Source organism: Myxocyprinus asiaticus, chromosome 18 (genome assembly GCF_019703515.2).
Source record: "Myxocyprinus asiaticus isolate MX2 ecotype Aquarium Trade chromosome 18, UBuf_Myxa_2, whole genome shotgun sequence".
Classification (NCBI taxonomy): Eukaryota; Metazoa; Chordata; class Actinopteri; order Cypriniformes; family Catostomidae; genus Myxocyprinus; species Myxocyprinus asiaticus.
The window spans coordinates 6,625,732-6,641,144 of NC_059361.1; the positions used below are offsets into that span (position 1 = coordinate 6,625,732).

Genomic DNA, 15,413 nt, shown 5'->3' on the forward strand with positions numbered 1-15,413 from the left:
AATGATCAGGGATCTTCTTAAAAGCTCAAGCCGTTTGTTTCAAATGTTGGGATTCTTCAAAAGGATATGCAAAACGGCAGGTGCTACACACAGCCAGAAACAAGAAAAGGTTTGGCTGACTTGTCCTCTTATTTTTAGTTCCTTCTGGTGTTTAGGACTAATACTGTCTACCCTCCTTTTTCCTTATTACCTCATTGTACACGTTGTTGGCATGTAAACATGCACTCAACAAAAATAGTTTTGCTGCTTGTTCAATCTACTTAATTAAAATAAACTAAAGCAACCAAATTTTTGAACATTTTGTCACAACTTCATTTTTAATGCATTCCATCCATTTAAATTTGTCAAATGGAATTCACCTAATCCATTTGAGTTGGGACTACATGAACACTTTTTGTGGTGTTAATGTAGCATTGATTAAACTGGCTAGGGGATTTTCATTTTTCAGCATGTTTTGCATGGGACTCGATAGTGAGAGTAAATGTTAAAATGAAGTATTATTTTATGTGTTTTTGTGCAATATGAATATAAAGGGGGATACTTCTTAGTGTTTTAATGTTTTGTTATGTTGAGATTTAGAAGAGTATCTGTTCTGTTGGAGTTTTGGGGGTAACGATTATGGTGAACAGCTTGAGCTATCGATGAGGACAGGTAGATGTCACGCATGAATTTGATTGCTCGCTTCATAGAGCAAATGTTGTGCTAACAATAACATAGTTACAAAACTGCATGTAGTGCTTCCAACCAGCATGTGTTTAGAATGCTGACATTCATTTTCACTAGTTGAAACATAAAGAAATAAAATAGATTTATTTGAGTTACACTGACACGTCTAATTTTGTTGGGTTTACTCAATTCAGCTAGGTTCTTTCTACACAAAGTGCTTGTGTTGAGATTACATAGTAATTTTAAGTTAAGAAAACTCATTTCAAACATGTGGAACAACTGTCCATGATTAAATCAAGTTCAGCCAAAGAGCTATTTGTGTGTGTGTGTGTGTGTGTGTCTGGGCAGTCATGTGTTCAGTTGTTTAAACTGAATTATTTAACATCAAAAAGTTGCAGAAGTTCAGAACGATTTTTGCAACTTAATTTCAATAAATATTCTTTTTTTAAAGTTCTGAAAGTTACAGTACGTATTTGTGGTACATCAAGCTCTTTTTATCTCAAAAGATCAAGGAAAATTTGTATCCTTAAAATGTCTCTCTGACTCTTCTTCACTCTCTTTCCATCTCTCACTCTCTTTCATTGTCTGTAATTCCGAGCTCCTTGATGCCCTCCTTCCTTTGTCATTTCGCTCTGGATGACCTTCCATTTGCCTGCGTAGCCACATTAAAGCTAATGGCATGTTGGCGGGGTAATTACAGCACCAAGGGGACGTGCAGGGATAAACATGTCTGGGTGGAGGGATATAGGGGAGCGGAGGACACGTTCTTATTGAAATTGTCATTGAGCCTCACAGAGTGTTAGTCCAGATTGGTGCAGATGAATGACTCGGCAGAATCAAAGCAAAAAAATAAAATAAAAATAGAATTTTACTGACAGCAGAATTCAGATAGATGGATTTTAAAACAAAATATTACGTATACACTGGCGGCCAAAAGTTTGGAAAACTTTACAGATTTTACTCTCGTGGAAAGAAATTGGTACTTTTATTCACCAAATTGGCATTCAACTGATCACAATGTATAGTCAGGACATTAATAACGTGAAAAATTACTATTACAATTTGAAAAAAAATTCTGAACTTCTTAAACTACTTCAAAGAGTTCTCATCAAAAAAAAATCCTCCATGTGCAGCAATGACAGCTTTGCAGATCTTTGGCATTCTAGCTATCAGTTTGTCCAGATACTCAGGTGACATTTCACCCCTCGCTTCCTGTAGCACTTGCCATAGGTGTGGCTGTGTTGTCGGGCACTTCCCACGCACCTTACAGTCTAGCTGATCCCACAAATGCTCAATGGGGTTAAGATCCATAACACTCTTTTCCAATTATCTGTTGTCCAATGTCTGTGTTTCTATCATTTTTTTTTAAAGAAATATTCATTTCCACCACACCAAACAAATTTTCCCCTAAAAGTTTTTTAGGGTTCTAAAAAACTCTAACATATACATTGAATTAGTATGTGCATTCCCTAAGAAGAAAATCAATCAGGATAGGTTCCGAATTATGACACAAATCGCAAAAGGAATCCTGCATGCATTCCATCATGATTTTTTACCTAGGCCAGGCACATACACCCACCCACACCGAACTCTGTTTCTGTTGGATCAGTCCTTTGTTTAATCACACATTAGAAAATACGTTTTTAAATGATTGAAACCCAGAAGGTGTCTAGATAACTTTGCACATTTAATCATACCCCTCAAAACTATCAGATAGCAACAAAGTTGCCAAATCCCCTCAGTGAAGAATTTTCCCCACGCCACATCAATCCCACTTACTCCCCGGGCGTATTGGATTTTTGTGACAGGTCCCAGCAGTTGCAAAGGTCACATTTTAAACAAGTGCCAGAGTGAATACCTGACAGTCTACCTGTCTACTGAGTACGGATATTAGTCAGCACCCTGTGTGGGGGCCCCTTTTCAATTGCGCCCCCTGTTTTGGGGCTAGACACACATACAAAGGCTAAGTGAAAGTCTGTTATAATGGAATACTATCTGTTTAAGGTTCCGACACAATGTTCACATTATCTTAAATGTGCTGTAAGCAATGTTAGCCATTCTTCCACTAGACTTCGCTATTTTAATGTCAGTTGTCAAAAGTGATGATAGTAAAATAGCATTCTAGCACAACACACTGACAACTGATAAACTGACCCTCTCACCTTCCCGCTTCTTCGTGAAGAGCAAAATGATTGACAGGCAGAAAGTGGCTCAAAGTCTTCTGATTGGCTTAAAAAAGAATGTGAAGTCTAGGGCCATCACAAAGACGTGATATTTCAGTCACCTATTTTTCATTGATATCTATTAGGGATGTGCATGAGTAATCAACTAATCGAGTACTTGTTCATCACCAGCTAGTCGACTATTAAAAAAACACTACTCAAATATTGCCAAATTATTTTCCTTTGCACATTTGCCTGGCATAGGCAAAGCTGACTTATCCTGTACTTTCCCCCTGGATCTCTCAGCAAATCTCACAGTTACAAGTGGGTCCACTGGGGGGTGCTGTGGATGTTTGTTGTCAAAGTGTTGGATGAGAGAAGATGATGGCATCTTTATGTCTAAAGCCAAGTGTGGCAATACTTATAATATTTTGATTCTTATTGAAATCTAATTTATTGGTATTCTGTTCTGGTTGGAGTCATGTGAATAAGGATCTGTTTTTATGGTGGAATGAAAATACGAAGCGGTACGAGAAACTCTGAAGCTTATCAAACTGCTATGTGTGTTATATATGTTTATAAAAAGTCAACTTTCACCACTTGTTTTTCTGAATAATAACAAGTGAAATTATAAAAATGTGATAGCCTTTATGTAGACTCTGAGTTTATATATACCCTAATGCCATCAGTATTTGTTTCTACGTAAGCTCCGGGTGAGTGCAATAGTAAAATAGCATTTTTTTTTTTTAATCATTTGTATTTTTCTAAAAGAAAAGCATAGTTAGTTTAAGTTAGCTTATTTTGAAACCAAATTTGGTAATGTTTGTGAATAAAACAAATATAAATGTCACACTCTCTGTTGAACATTGGCCCAACATGTCTGTCTTTTGGACACATCAATTTTCAGTCAGACCAAATGTATGTGTCAGAAATATAACTTTTTTTACAGGGAAATATTTCCCCCTGGTGTTATTTTATCCTTTATCAACAATATTTTCAGTGATTCCACTGTATTTGGACAGGTGGGCGGAATTTCCGGTTGTAATTTGATTTTCTTTTGCCCCGCAGTTTTATTCCTGCATGCAATCTACTTTCTTTTGAGTGTTCTTGCAGGATGCCCATGTCTTCCCTTAAGGGGAAAAAATGTGATTTGGAAAACAATGTGGTCATTAATTCATTAATTCATTAATTCATGATTGTTTACACTCAACCAGAAGTTCCGCCCATATCGTCCACAAGGCGTCCCGGAATATTGTGGATAAGGGTGATATTTTTTTTAGAGCTATATAAAAAAACTGTCATCTATTTATGCCAAATGTTTATGTGTGTGATCTTACTGGATTGTTTAAGCTATTGTGATTTCTGGAGAATGGGTAGAAAGCTCCAAGCTGCATCCAACGCAAGCACATCTCTTCTTCAGCAGGATTGAAGAAGCCACAAATATCAGCGCCGGTCTGGAACATAAGCGTCATAGAGAGGGACTGAGTGAGCAAGACTCAATTAGAGATCTTTGTTAAAGCAGGGACATAAGAGCCAACTCCAAAACATGAATTATTGAACTCTAGAATCAGTGTAAAGGATGCATGCAACTGTAATGCACCCAACTGAACAAAAAACATTGTTTAATAGAAATAAAGAACAAATGAAAAACCAATAGCAATAGCTGCGGTAGGATGAGAGAGGCACTTACGTAAGATATGCCAAAAATGCTAAACTCCATCATGCCTGACAGACAGAAAGATAGAGAAAGAGAGAGAGTTAGTTTATTCAGTCCATTGTACACATTGTTAATGTCAACATATTTGTTTTCCAAAAAAAACTGACAGACCATGACTTTATGAAGGAGCTGGGTTAAAAAAAAATAAAGGGCAAGGACAAACTAGATTTTTACATTTCTGATGAAAATGTGAGTGGTTCTTTTCTGTATAAAATGTGCTGCAATGATGCTACATTTTTTTGGGAGCTTTGCCCTGCGGTTGATAGGGTGTTCTTAGTGGTTGCTAGGTAGTTGTTTACTGGCCCAAGTAAAAAGAGCTGTATGATATTCAGGTCCCTCCTTCAATGTGAGTCTATGGGGTTTTCCATGTATTTTATTGTTATCAGGTAAAAATTGTAAGTCGAGTCTGACTAACTAAATGACAAACTAAATGACTCTTATTAGCCGATTCTTCTGAATCAACACGCAAAATGCAGTGCTACCAGTGAAGTCCGATTCACAAACAAATGTCTCCAAAGAACTGGTACTTTTGAATCTACACTGTTATTGTGTTATTTATTGTTAAACTTAAGGCTTGTAAGACTTCAATCAGGCAGTGCGTTTGCTGACTAGTTGTTCATATGATAATGTTTAGAATTATATTTCTCATTTCCAAATATTTATTCCTCAAAAGTAAGAGAATCGTATATGGAACCGTTAAGGAACTGGAATTTGAACCATAATTATTAAACTCCTGATGATTCTTATTCCTACTATTGACTATATACTCGCATACCTATGATGGACTTTAAAAGCTGGTCCCAGGTGGATTTGTTGTCTCCCAGCCAATGTCCCGCCCACTGACCACTGGTTGGGTACGTGGAACGGGTGACGACAACACCTCTCTTCCCAGTAACATCATGGAGAGCACTGTGACACACACAAACACACCAGGACTCAAAAACTGAATTCAACGACAACCAATAAATAACAATCTATAAGCCAATGAGAGCTTTATTAGCCTCCAGTGGCTCGAATATGGAGACAGAGGAATGGAAAACTCACTCATAAGTGGGTTTTGTGTGAGACCAGCCGTACAAGTTGTGGACATCATAATGTCTGACCCGTGTGCCATCAGGAAGGATCTGCTGACTGTTCATGCAAAGAGTCTTGTGGTTTAGACCTTTTTCTCTGGATTCCAATGCTGAGAATAGATTACAAACATACACATCAAGAAATGGTAAGTTACTCAATCTGCTTGGAAAACCGAATACTACTTCTTTAAATCCTAAAATATATTTTACTGAAGCCCGAGTTGAGTTTTCAGAGTCCTTTTGTGGAATCAAATATGAACCAATTATCCATTTGTCACTCATAGCTGCAAAAGTTGTTTAAGACTTTATCTGGAAAAATGTGATCATTGGTGTTGTAAAATCCAATCCATCCAAGTCTATACATGGCAGCCTCAAGAAACATTGACAACAGTTAACATCAGTGTTGAATTTACGGGGCATGTATGGAGGATTTTCCAGATTGGGATCCCCAAGACAATTCTCTCCGACGGTACCATGCACGAAACTGGCTGGCTCATTCATGTCCTAAAGGACAAAAAAACATAATTACAAAGTTATCAACCAATTTATTGTCCACTACTATGGAAATGTATCTTATCATAATTGTAATTAGATAAACAAATAACCACAGATACATGTAAAGTTAAGACAAAATTTGTCAAATTGCACAACATTTAGCATGACTCAGCTGATTCTTGAAATTGTTTCACTTTTTATTCCAACGTAGAAAATTAAAAAGACATAGCACTCACGATCCAAAGGCCGTCAAACTTCATTTTGTTGTTGTAAAAGTCCTTAATCTCATTGTGCCACCACTTAGCTGTGGTCGTCTTGAAGAAATCAGGGAATGCCACAAAAGCTCTGAATTGCTAAACATTGTAATGGAACAGACATACAGAGACAAAGATGATTAAAACTAGGAAGGGGTTTATTTTGACATAACGACTGACTGACTGTAGACTATATCACGTATTACACGCCCCCCTAAAAAATCTACAAATAAATGGACATGAAATAATTATTTGAATCAAAATAACGTTATTATGTGAAAAGAAAGAGACCACTGAGTCTCCAGAGACAGTTGAATTCCAACTCCGGTTTGCGTCAAAGTTCTTTTGGTGTGACTTCTCATTATCCCAATTATTACAAGACTACATGCCAAATAAATGAATAAATAGACATAAAATATTTATTGAAAATAATTTTATTAGCTTACTTGTAGAGATCGCAGAGTGATATGAGAAGTTGCAATACCCAGATGACCAGTGAAATATCACTAACATTACTGAGAAATATCAGACCTCTGGATGGCGTGATTGACCAATCAGAATCAAGTATTTCAAAGAGCCGTGTAATTAAGTAATTCATCTGCTGATTGGCTGGTTTAGTAGTGTCTACTATGTGCTGGTTGGTTGATACCATAGTGGGATGGCACTATCATCTTTTTTGACTGCATTTACATTGCAATCACTGTCCATTATATTGATGATTTCAGTATGAATGGACTTTAATTTGGGGTAACAAGAGAAATGATGTCCGGTTCGCTGATTACAGAGAACTGAGAGGCACAGTACAAGATAATGAGAGAGAACAAGGGATAGAGATATAGCGAGCAAGCAAGAGAGAGAGAGAGTGAGAAGCATACCTCCACTTGAGTATCCCAGTCCAACGAATTGTTTACAGTGATATTGGGATAGTCAGGCCACACCTAGGGACAGACAAAAATAACAGCTAAAGTTTCAGTGATTCAGGTTACTTTAAAATAGAACTGGCTGGTACCACTGGTAGTTATTTTTCCGCAGAACAGGGAACAAGATTTCTTAAAACAAAACTACTCTATGTGGCCAAAAGTTTGTTAATACCTTCCTTTTTGTGTTTGACATACCTTGCCCCAGACAATTTCACTGCTAAACTCTGGAGGCCATCTGATGAAAACGTCTTGCTCTATTCCGTGGTCGAATGCAGGATAGGTATTTTTTGTTTCATTGGCCGATATAGCTGGGTCCTTAAGCACAGAAATGAAAAAGGCATATACCGTAGTTCAGTCAGGGTAAAAAATAAAATCTTGACATCAGTTCAAATGCATATTAACCTTTAAAGGGCTACATTACATGAAATCTATTCTCAGCCTCAGACAGTCCATAGACGGGCCACAATCTGTTCACTGACTAATTCATGTATATCGCACATAAAGATGGTAAACACTTTTTTTTATTTTTACATGTTATCAACACTTTTAAGGTAGAACTAACCACTCTGTTTGTCAAAGCCTAGGAGCATCAAGTCTATATATCCAAGAACAGAACATAAGCTTTGTTTTCAGAGTTTTGTCTGGGCAATAATCTGTACTTTACATAACTTTTTATTAGGGCTGTTGATTTAACGTTTAAAGTGTGATTAATTATGTCAAAAATATGTGTTCATAAATTAACGCAATGAATCATGTCCCTGGACCGTAATGAGGAATATTCCTACCATCAGCACAATATAAGCTTGAGGTACCACCTGTGTTCAGCAGGGGGCAGTAAGCGAAACTCCAGCTGTATAGGCAAAATGCAGCTGTACAGAGAACAAACCACTCTCAGGCTTGCTTGACACTAGTGTTCTTGTGTTCAAACACAGCTGAACAGAGCACAATTCCGAATGCAGGGATCTCTAGATGTGTGTTCTAAGTTTCAAACTACAATTAACTAGACACAGCAACCTCAAAAATCTGTGTATATGACACAAGGCAACCAAAGTGAGATGCTCCAAAAGCGTCTGTCTGAGGCATGTGTACACTGATGCATCCTTAGAATAGCCCTTATAATAAATCTATTTCAGACAGATTGACAAATTAATTTACAAGATGGATTGCTGTGGACTGTAGGCTAATGATAGGCTTATGTTCAATAATATGGAAATAAACAATATATGCAATCTAAAGCCACTTTTTGTATTGCCTTATCAGTGCTTTAATTGTCTGCTTCAATAAATGTAATGCATTTCAATTATCTGAATTATTATACTTACAATACATATTATACTTATAATTATTTAAATATAACTATTTACATTTTTTATATATTTAAATATTGAATTATTGTTATTTGAGCCCCTTTCTCAGCAAATATTTACACATAAGTGTAATTGCAATTAATTTAATTAATTAATTGGCATATCATGTCATTAATTCGATTTACAGCTTACTTTTTACTTTAATCTCTACTTTACTTTTAGACAGATCGAATTAAAAACTTAAAAGTGGTTCAGTGCTTTGACACATGTTCTTGGCTTGAATAAGCTGCAAAGCAGACCAGACTTTATGCCAATAGTCTGACTACATTAAATCCTTGAATAGAAATCTCTCTGTTGTATTTCATCACTCGTTTTATATTTCCAGAATCTACAGTATATTTATGAGCTTTGCTCTCATTACAGTTGAACATCCATTACCACTTTAGGGGAACTTTAACTTTGTTTCACAAAATCGCTAAAGGAGAAGTGTTTGTACCAAAATGAAGATGAAACGCATTCCCTCGTCCCTCATGCGGTCAACCAGAGCAGGAAGTCCCTTGAAGTTTTTCTGGTCCAGCGTGAAGTCCAGCTGCCTCTCCATGTAGTCAATGTCTGCATACTGCACATCCTTTAAGGGATCAAAGGTCACATGTGAAGATCATTCAGTAACGTGTAAGTGGAATAAAACAAATCTTCAAAGTAATCTCAGACTAATTTACTAATGCATCTGAAAAATCTGTAATGTTTCTGCTTGTATTTAGAATGAAATAGAATGCAAATGCAAAAAAAAAAAAAAAAAAAAAAAAAGAAAGAAAAGGAGCATGATGTCACTTTTATGAAAAGATGAACTTTTATGAGTTGATGACTCACTATTAGCACAAATACGGCCATACAGAACAGATGAATGACTTCTGTTGTCATTCAAGGAAGTTGCACATTACCATGAAGTAACTAATTGAAATATTTACAGCGAGAAGTGCAATACTCCTGAATTTCTAATGCAAGCTGTGGAGGTCTATGAGAGTTACATTACATACTGTAAGTGTACGTGCAGCATAACAGGCTTTGTAGCTTCATGCGTTTATTGTTGCATTCAGAGAGACATTGAAAGAGATATATGTGTGCGCGCGCACACACACACACACACACACACACACACACACACACACACACACACACACACACACACACACACACACACTGAACAGTGAATTGAGATCACTTACATAGGGAATATTAGCAGCTCTCATTTCGTTGTAAAGATCTTCGATCTCCTGATCGTTGGCGTAGCCATAACGACAAAGCTGAAATCCAAGCGTCCAATAGGCTGGAAGAACTGGCCGGCCAATTATCTGTCAGACAAAATGCACAAACCAAGGGGAAAAAAATTACATTTTGTCAAATAAATTCTAGAAGAATTTTCATGAACATAAATATTAAAGTTGCTTAAAAGAATCAAATGGCCCCTACTGTCAATGTGACAAGCAGGCTTTCTTCAGATAAATATTTGTGTTTTTAATTTATGAATGCAAGTTTATTCATTAGTGTGTGTGTGTGTGTGTGTGTGTGTGTGCATGCGTGCGTGTGTGGGTGTGTTTAAACTGAGTATACTGTGGGCAATGAGGCAGAGACATTACAGCTGCTAGCCTCATCAAGCCAGGAATAACACACACAAACACACACACCTCAGTGTACTGCTGGACCACAGCCTCTGGAGTGGGTCCCAGCATCATGAAGAAGTCCAGGATTCCTCCAACGGTGCGGTAGGTCAAAGAAGGAGTAGGCTGGAAGGTCACATCTAAGAGCAAAACAACCCAAAAAAAAAAAAAAAAAAAAAAAAGCCCCTGGTTATGACATCATCTCTGGGACTCAATGAGTTGGCCACATAAATCTTTTTTTAACCACATACACTGAATGGCAATAGTTAATGAACCCCTTCTTACATTGTTCTGATATATTTATGTTGGTCCATTATTATCTGATTGGGCACAGTATATGATAATGTTTAGGTCTGAAAGACTTTTGTGAAACTTTTGAAGTCCCTGTTTTAAAAAAAAGTCAAAGTCAAACATAACCCCAAAATCAAAAGAAAAATAATATGATATCAATATAATTTATTTAATATTTAATTATATATTCAATTAAAATAGTACAAAGAAAATAATTCTTATTTTAAGACCATTAAGATTGTTTTGCATTATGGTATTATTATAAGAACATTTCCCTCCATGTTCTCATTACCATTCATGAATATATATTTATTTATTTATTTACTTGTTTGTTTGTTTTTTGTAATTCCCATTATTCACACTGCTGATTAGATACTCATTACTGCTTTTCAGTATTAATGCTTTACAATTTAAATATCAATTTTTTATTTTTTTGAATTTCAGTAATGGGAATTAATATTATTATTATAATTATTATTATTATTATTATTATTTGTATTATTAATTTGCATTACGGTAATGTGAATCAGGGAGGGATGTGATTAATTATCATTCAAATAATGTCATAATACAAAACATCTTAAATGGTACTAAAAATAGACTTTATTTTCTTTGAGCAAAATATAAGTTCTTCTTTCCTTCTTTTGATTTTAGCATTATATTTAACCAGGAAATCTTCTTGACAGGTTTCGTGAAATGTATACTTTAACTAACTTTTAACAGCTATACATATTTAATATTTACATTATTTACATAAATCAAATGTACAATTTGATGGAAATTTGTTATGACATTACAGTTTTTTGAGAATGCTTAAACACTAACAGTGAAACAGTGATCTCTGAAACTATTAACACTTGTAGCCAATGCATTTACCAAGTGTGCTAAACTGAATGCACGTTCTCTGCTTTACACTCAGTTTGCAATATAGTAACATACATCTAGCAAAACTGTAAACATTGGTCTCTACATTGCTACACTATTTTGCCAATTGCCTTTCCACACTGACACATGTGAAAACACTTTTAGATAATGAGTTCACTTACAAATCAGAGCTTGAGCATTTTAAATAGGCCACAGTCTTATGGCCAGACCCACTGTTTTTTTTTTGTTTTTTTTCTAGCAGAAATGTTTTTGATTTCTTTTACTGCACTTCTATTGTTTAAGGAGTGTTAGAACATAGAGAAAACAAATAAATATTTTTTTTTCCCCCTTATTTGTATTGATAGTGTGTTATGTTTGGAATATACATCCATACGTTACACATTTGGATGCCTGTGTGTATGTGTGTTCACTACATGTATGACAACACTTTATTGCAAAATGCTATGCCCTGCACACAGGAAAAGCAAAAGCTACAAGTGTTTTTCCTTTATACTATCAGTGCGTAGTTGGCACTTCATATGCTTATTCAAATGATGGTTTGTGTGTACCTTATTGACGCAAAAACAGTTTTTTTTTTAAAAGAGTTTTGCAAGAATTGTTTGCTTTTGCAAGAGATGTATAATGGTTTGCTGGTTTGGTGTAAGGTTTTGTGGTTAGTGTGTAGAGTTGCAAAAAATAGCCTATAATTTCAATGATAGTGCCTAAGCAATCAGAAAAAAACTGTAAATCTTATTTTTTTATTCATTTATTTATTGCATGTCCCACCCCAGCTTTCTTGTCAATTTACATTTACATTTAGCAGTCTGTTTGTATGTGGTGAAGTCCTAAATATGTCTGCATTCAAACCGAAGTGGCACTACTTTTAAAATGCTTCAACATGCTATTATACTACTGTAATTAAATATTTATTCAACTGCTTGTGTGTGTTTTTATAAGAATTCAAATGTGTTTGTGAGGTAAAGTTGAATACAGAACACTTTCTGAAAGCAAAGCTCTTTTAAAAATCACTCTGCAGCTCCACCATCAGAGGTGGACTGGCTATCGGGGACTTTCCTCGCTGGTGCCGGCCATGAAACGGGGACGCGATATGCCATAGTGGGCCACGATATGATGAAGGGGGCCAAGATATGCCGAAGGGGGCCACGATATGCAGAAGGGGACAGCAAAACACATTGCAACATTCACGTTTGTGTTTACGTAATTGCGGAAAGCATGTTTCTGAGACATAAGTGAGCAGAAATGGAACGTAAATGTTTACTGTGTGTGCTGTTGTGTTTGTTTTTGTACTCACCCATAGCATTACTGTTGAGCAGGAAGACACCATGAGCATTTTTTGATTTCTCTAGACCCATGTAGAAGGGATGGACACCATAACTGTTCAACTTAAGCTACAGAAAGAGAGGAAGAAAATTTTAGTTTGTGATGTTCAAACGTTTCAGTTTTCCTCAGTGTTAAAAAGACAATTAAGTGTTAATGAGAGATTTTTATTTGGCTTAAAAGGAATGAATCCTGCAAATCCCTTTTCTGTTTTTATTAATGTGGTTTATGAGGACATTTCTAGTGTCCCCATAATTCAAATCACTTAAAAAAACATTTTGAAGTTTTATTGTGTGTGTGTGTGTGTGTGTGTGTGTGTGTGTGTGTGTGTGTTTAGCAAAGTAAACCCTGGCAATATAAATGTTCTTCTTTTATCTTTGAAGTACAGGCCTTGAAGGTTATTGGTAATAAATTTGAAATGAAAAGCAACAAAAGCTTTAGATTTCCTAAAGGAAAAAAAAAATGGCAGTTAAAATTGGTGTTAAAGTTTTAGGTAAGATTTTAGGTTTTACATTTTAGTTTTATGTTCAGTGTAAATGAAACAGTTTTTCGCCATCATGAAACCCAAAAGCATTTTTTTTTTTTTTTTTTTTTCTGTCAGTTTTTAAATGAGAACTAAAACACAGTCACTGTACTGTGTAAAAGCTGCTTTATATGCTTAAACCCTTAAATGCATAACTTGGGTCTTTAGAGATCCAGGATCTCCTCCCACCCCCTGTGCCCCATCCATTTTTTTGAGTTGTGCCAAAGCCTCTTTAGTATTCCTCAGTCTATCTCCTATAAATAGTGTAACACAAATAAAAAAAGTAAATAAAAAAAAAAAAAAAAAAAAAAAATATATATATATATATATATATATATATATATATATATATATATATATATATAATTATTATTTATTTATTTTTTTTTATAATGGTTTAAGTACCAAAAGTGTATAGAGTCTTTAGAGATGGTGTCTCTGTTTATGGTGTTTAGGTTTTTTCGCACTTCCATAAATTATAATTTTTATGATTATTATTTCAGTAGTACACCCAAATGATGATAGTTATATCATACTGTTCATGTGTTACACTTTCATGTGCTATAGTTTACTTCAGTGTTGTTTCTACATCAGCGAGCCATGTCAAATGTAAATCAAATCAATCACTGAAACATCAGCGCCACCTTGAGTAAGAAATAACAAGTATAATATGTGTATGTACGTGCATATGGGATACTGATAATTTACCATTGTTGATAATTAATTGTTGTACAGAAAATCTATATAAGTGCCAGGAAGGGGGCCTGGGTAGCTCAGTGAGTAAAGACGCTGATTACCAACCCTGGAGTCGCGAGTTCGAATCCAAAATTGGCCCAGTTGCTAGGGTGGGTAGAGTCACATGGGGTAACCTCCTCGTGGTCGCTATAATGTGGTTCGTTCTCGGTGGGGCGCGTGGTGAGTTGTGTGTGGATGCCGCGGTGGATGGCGTGAAGCCTCCACATGTGCTATGTCTCCACGGTGACACGCTCAACAAGCCACTTGATAAGATGTGTGGTTTGATGGTCTCAGACGCGGAGGCAACTGAGATTCGTCCTCCACTCACCTCCTTGAGGTGAGTCACTATGCTACCACGAAGACTTAGAGCACATTGGAAATTAGGCATTACAAATTGGGGAGAAAATATATATATATATATATATATATATATATATATATATATATATATATATATATATATATATATTAGCCATTCTACTTCACAAGACTGAGCCGTTGAATTAGCCTCTCCAAAACCCAAAGATACAAAATGAGCTTTATTGAGACCGACATCATGCAGAAACAGTGGTTGTTAAAAACAACAACAGCAAAATAGCGCCCTCAACTGACAACTGTTATGAGCAACATGGCATAAAAATGGCATTAAGCCTCAATAATTCACTGCAACTAAAATACTATGAGAATGCACAAAATGTTTGACAGGCCGAAAGCATCAGAGATCGCGGCCCGTGGACACATTTTTGTTTGCTGTTTACAGAGTCTACAGCTGTCACAGAGACCAGTGAGATATCTCACAACACTTATTTCATTAATATCTTTCAGGGAGTAGGAACGTTTTTTGCATATCTTTCCATGAAAAAATAAAATAAAATAAAATAGCTTCCAGCACATTTAAATAGTTGTAAGAGGCCAATTAAAATTAAAAGTTGATGTTCTTTTTAATTTGACAAAAAATATGCAAGATGCTGAAACAATAGCGAGACATGCCACAACTGTCAAAGATGTCTGTGTAGCACGTTTACATAGAAGACAATTGAAAAAAGAAATTACAGACTGACGCAAAAGCATATTCAGTGTGAACGGTCTATAAGAGAGAATTTTTCAACAAAATACAGTTTGAATAGAGTTAGAGGTTTAAAACAATCCATTATGATAATGTTTGTGAAATAGTAATCTAATGTAAATCGCAAACACAGACAACTGTCATATGACTTTAACACCTTTTGACTGGCTGAGTCACCAAGAGCAAAAATAACCCTTCAACACCAGCTCTGATGGATTATCAGCAAAATTGAACATAATGGGATGTGTTACACGAGAGTCAACAATGTTTACAACTGACTGGCACTTGACCTTTGTTTCTGAACAATATATATATATATATATATATATATATATATATATATA

The 15,413-nt window shown here is 35.7% G+C and overlaps 1 protein-coding gene across 1 annotated transcript in view; it reads right to left on the bottom strand.

Moving 5' to 3' along the window:
* Positions 1 to 15,413, bottom strand: part of LOC127456245 (sucrase-isomaltase, intestinal-like) — a 65,852-nt gene that overhangs the window by 13,485 nt on the left and 36,954 nt on the right. Inside the window, exons 28-39 of the mRNA XM_051724640.1 lie at positions 12,720 to 12,816; positions 10,280 to 10,392; positions 9,821 to 9,946; positions 9,091 to 9,222; positions 7,483 to 7,602; positions 7,243 to 7,305; positions 6,350 to 6,466; positions 6,032 to 6,122; positions 5,590 to 5,728; positions 5,321 to 5,454; positions 4,519 to 4,553; positions 4,166 to 4,282 (exon numbers count right to left, since the gene is read on the bottom strand). Of these exons, the coding sequence (XP_051580600.1) occupies positions 4,166 to 4,282; positions 4,519 to 4,553; positions 5,321 to 5,454; positions 5,590 to 5,728; positions 6,032 to 6,122; positions 6,350 to 6,466; positions 7,243 to 7,305; positions 7,483 to 7,602; positions 9,091 to 9,222; positions 9,821 to 9,946; positions 10,280 to 10,392; positions 12,720 to 12,816 (1,284 nt within the window). The remainder of the gene's footprint in view (positions 1 to 4,165; positions 4,283 to 4,518; positions 4,554 to 5,320; positions 5,455 to 5,589; positions 5,729 to 6,031; positions 6,123 to 6,349; positions 6,467 to 7,242; positions 7,306 to 7,482; positions 7,603 to 9,090; positions 9,223 to 9,820; positions 9,947 to 10,279; positions 10,393 to 12,719; positions 12,817 to 15,413) is intronic.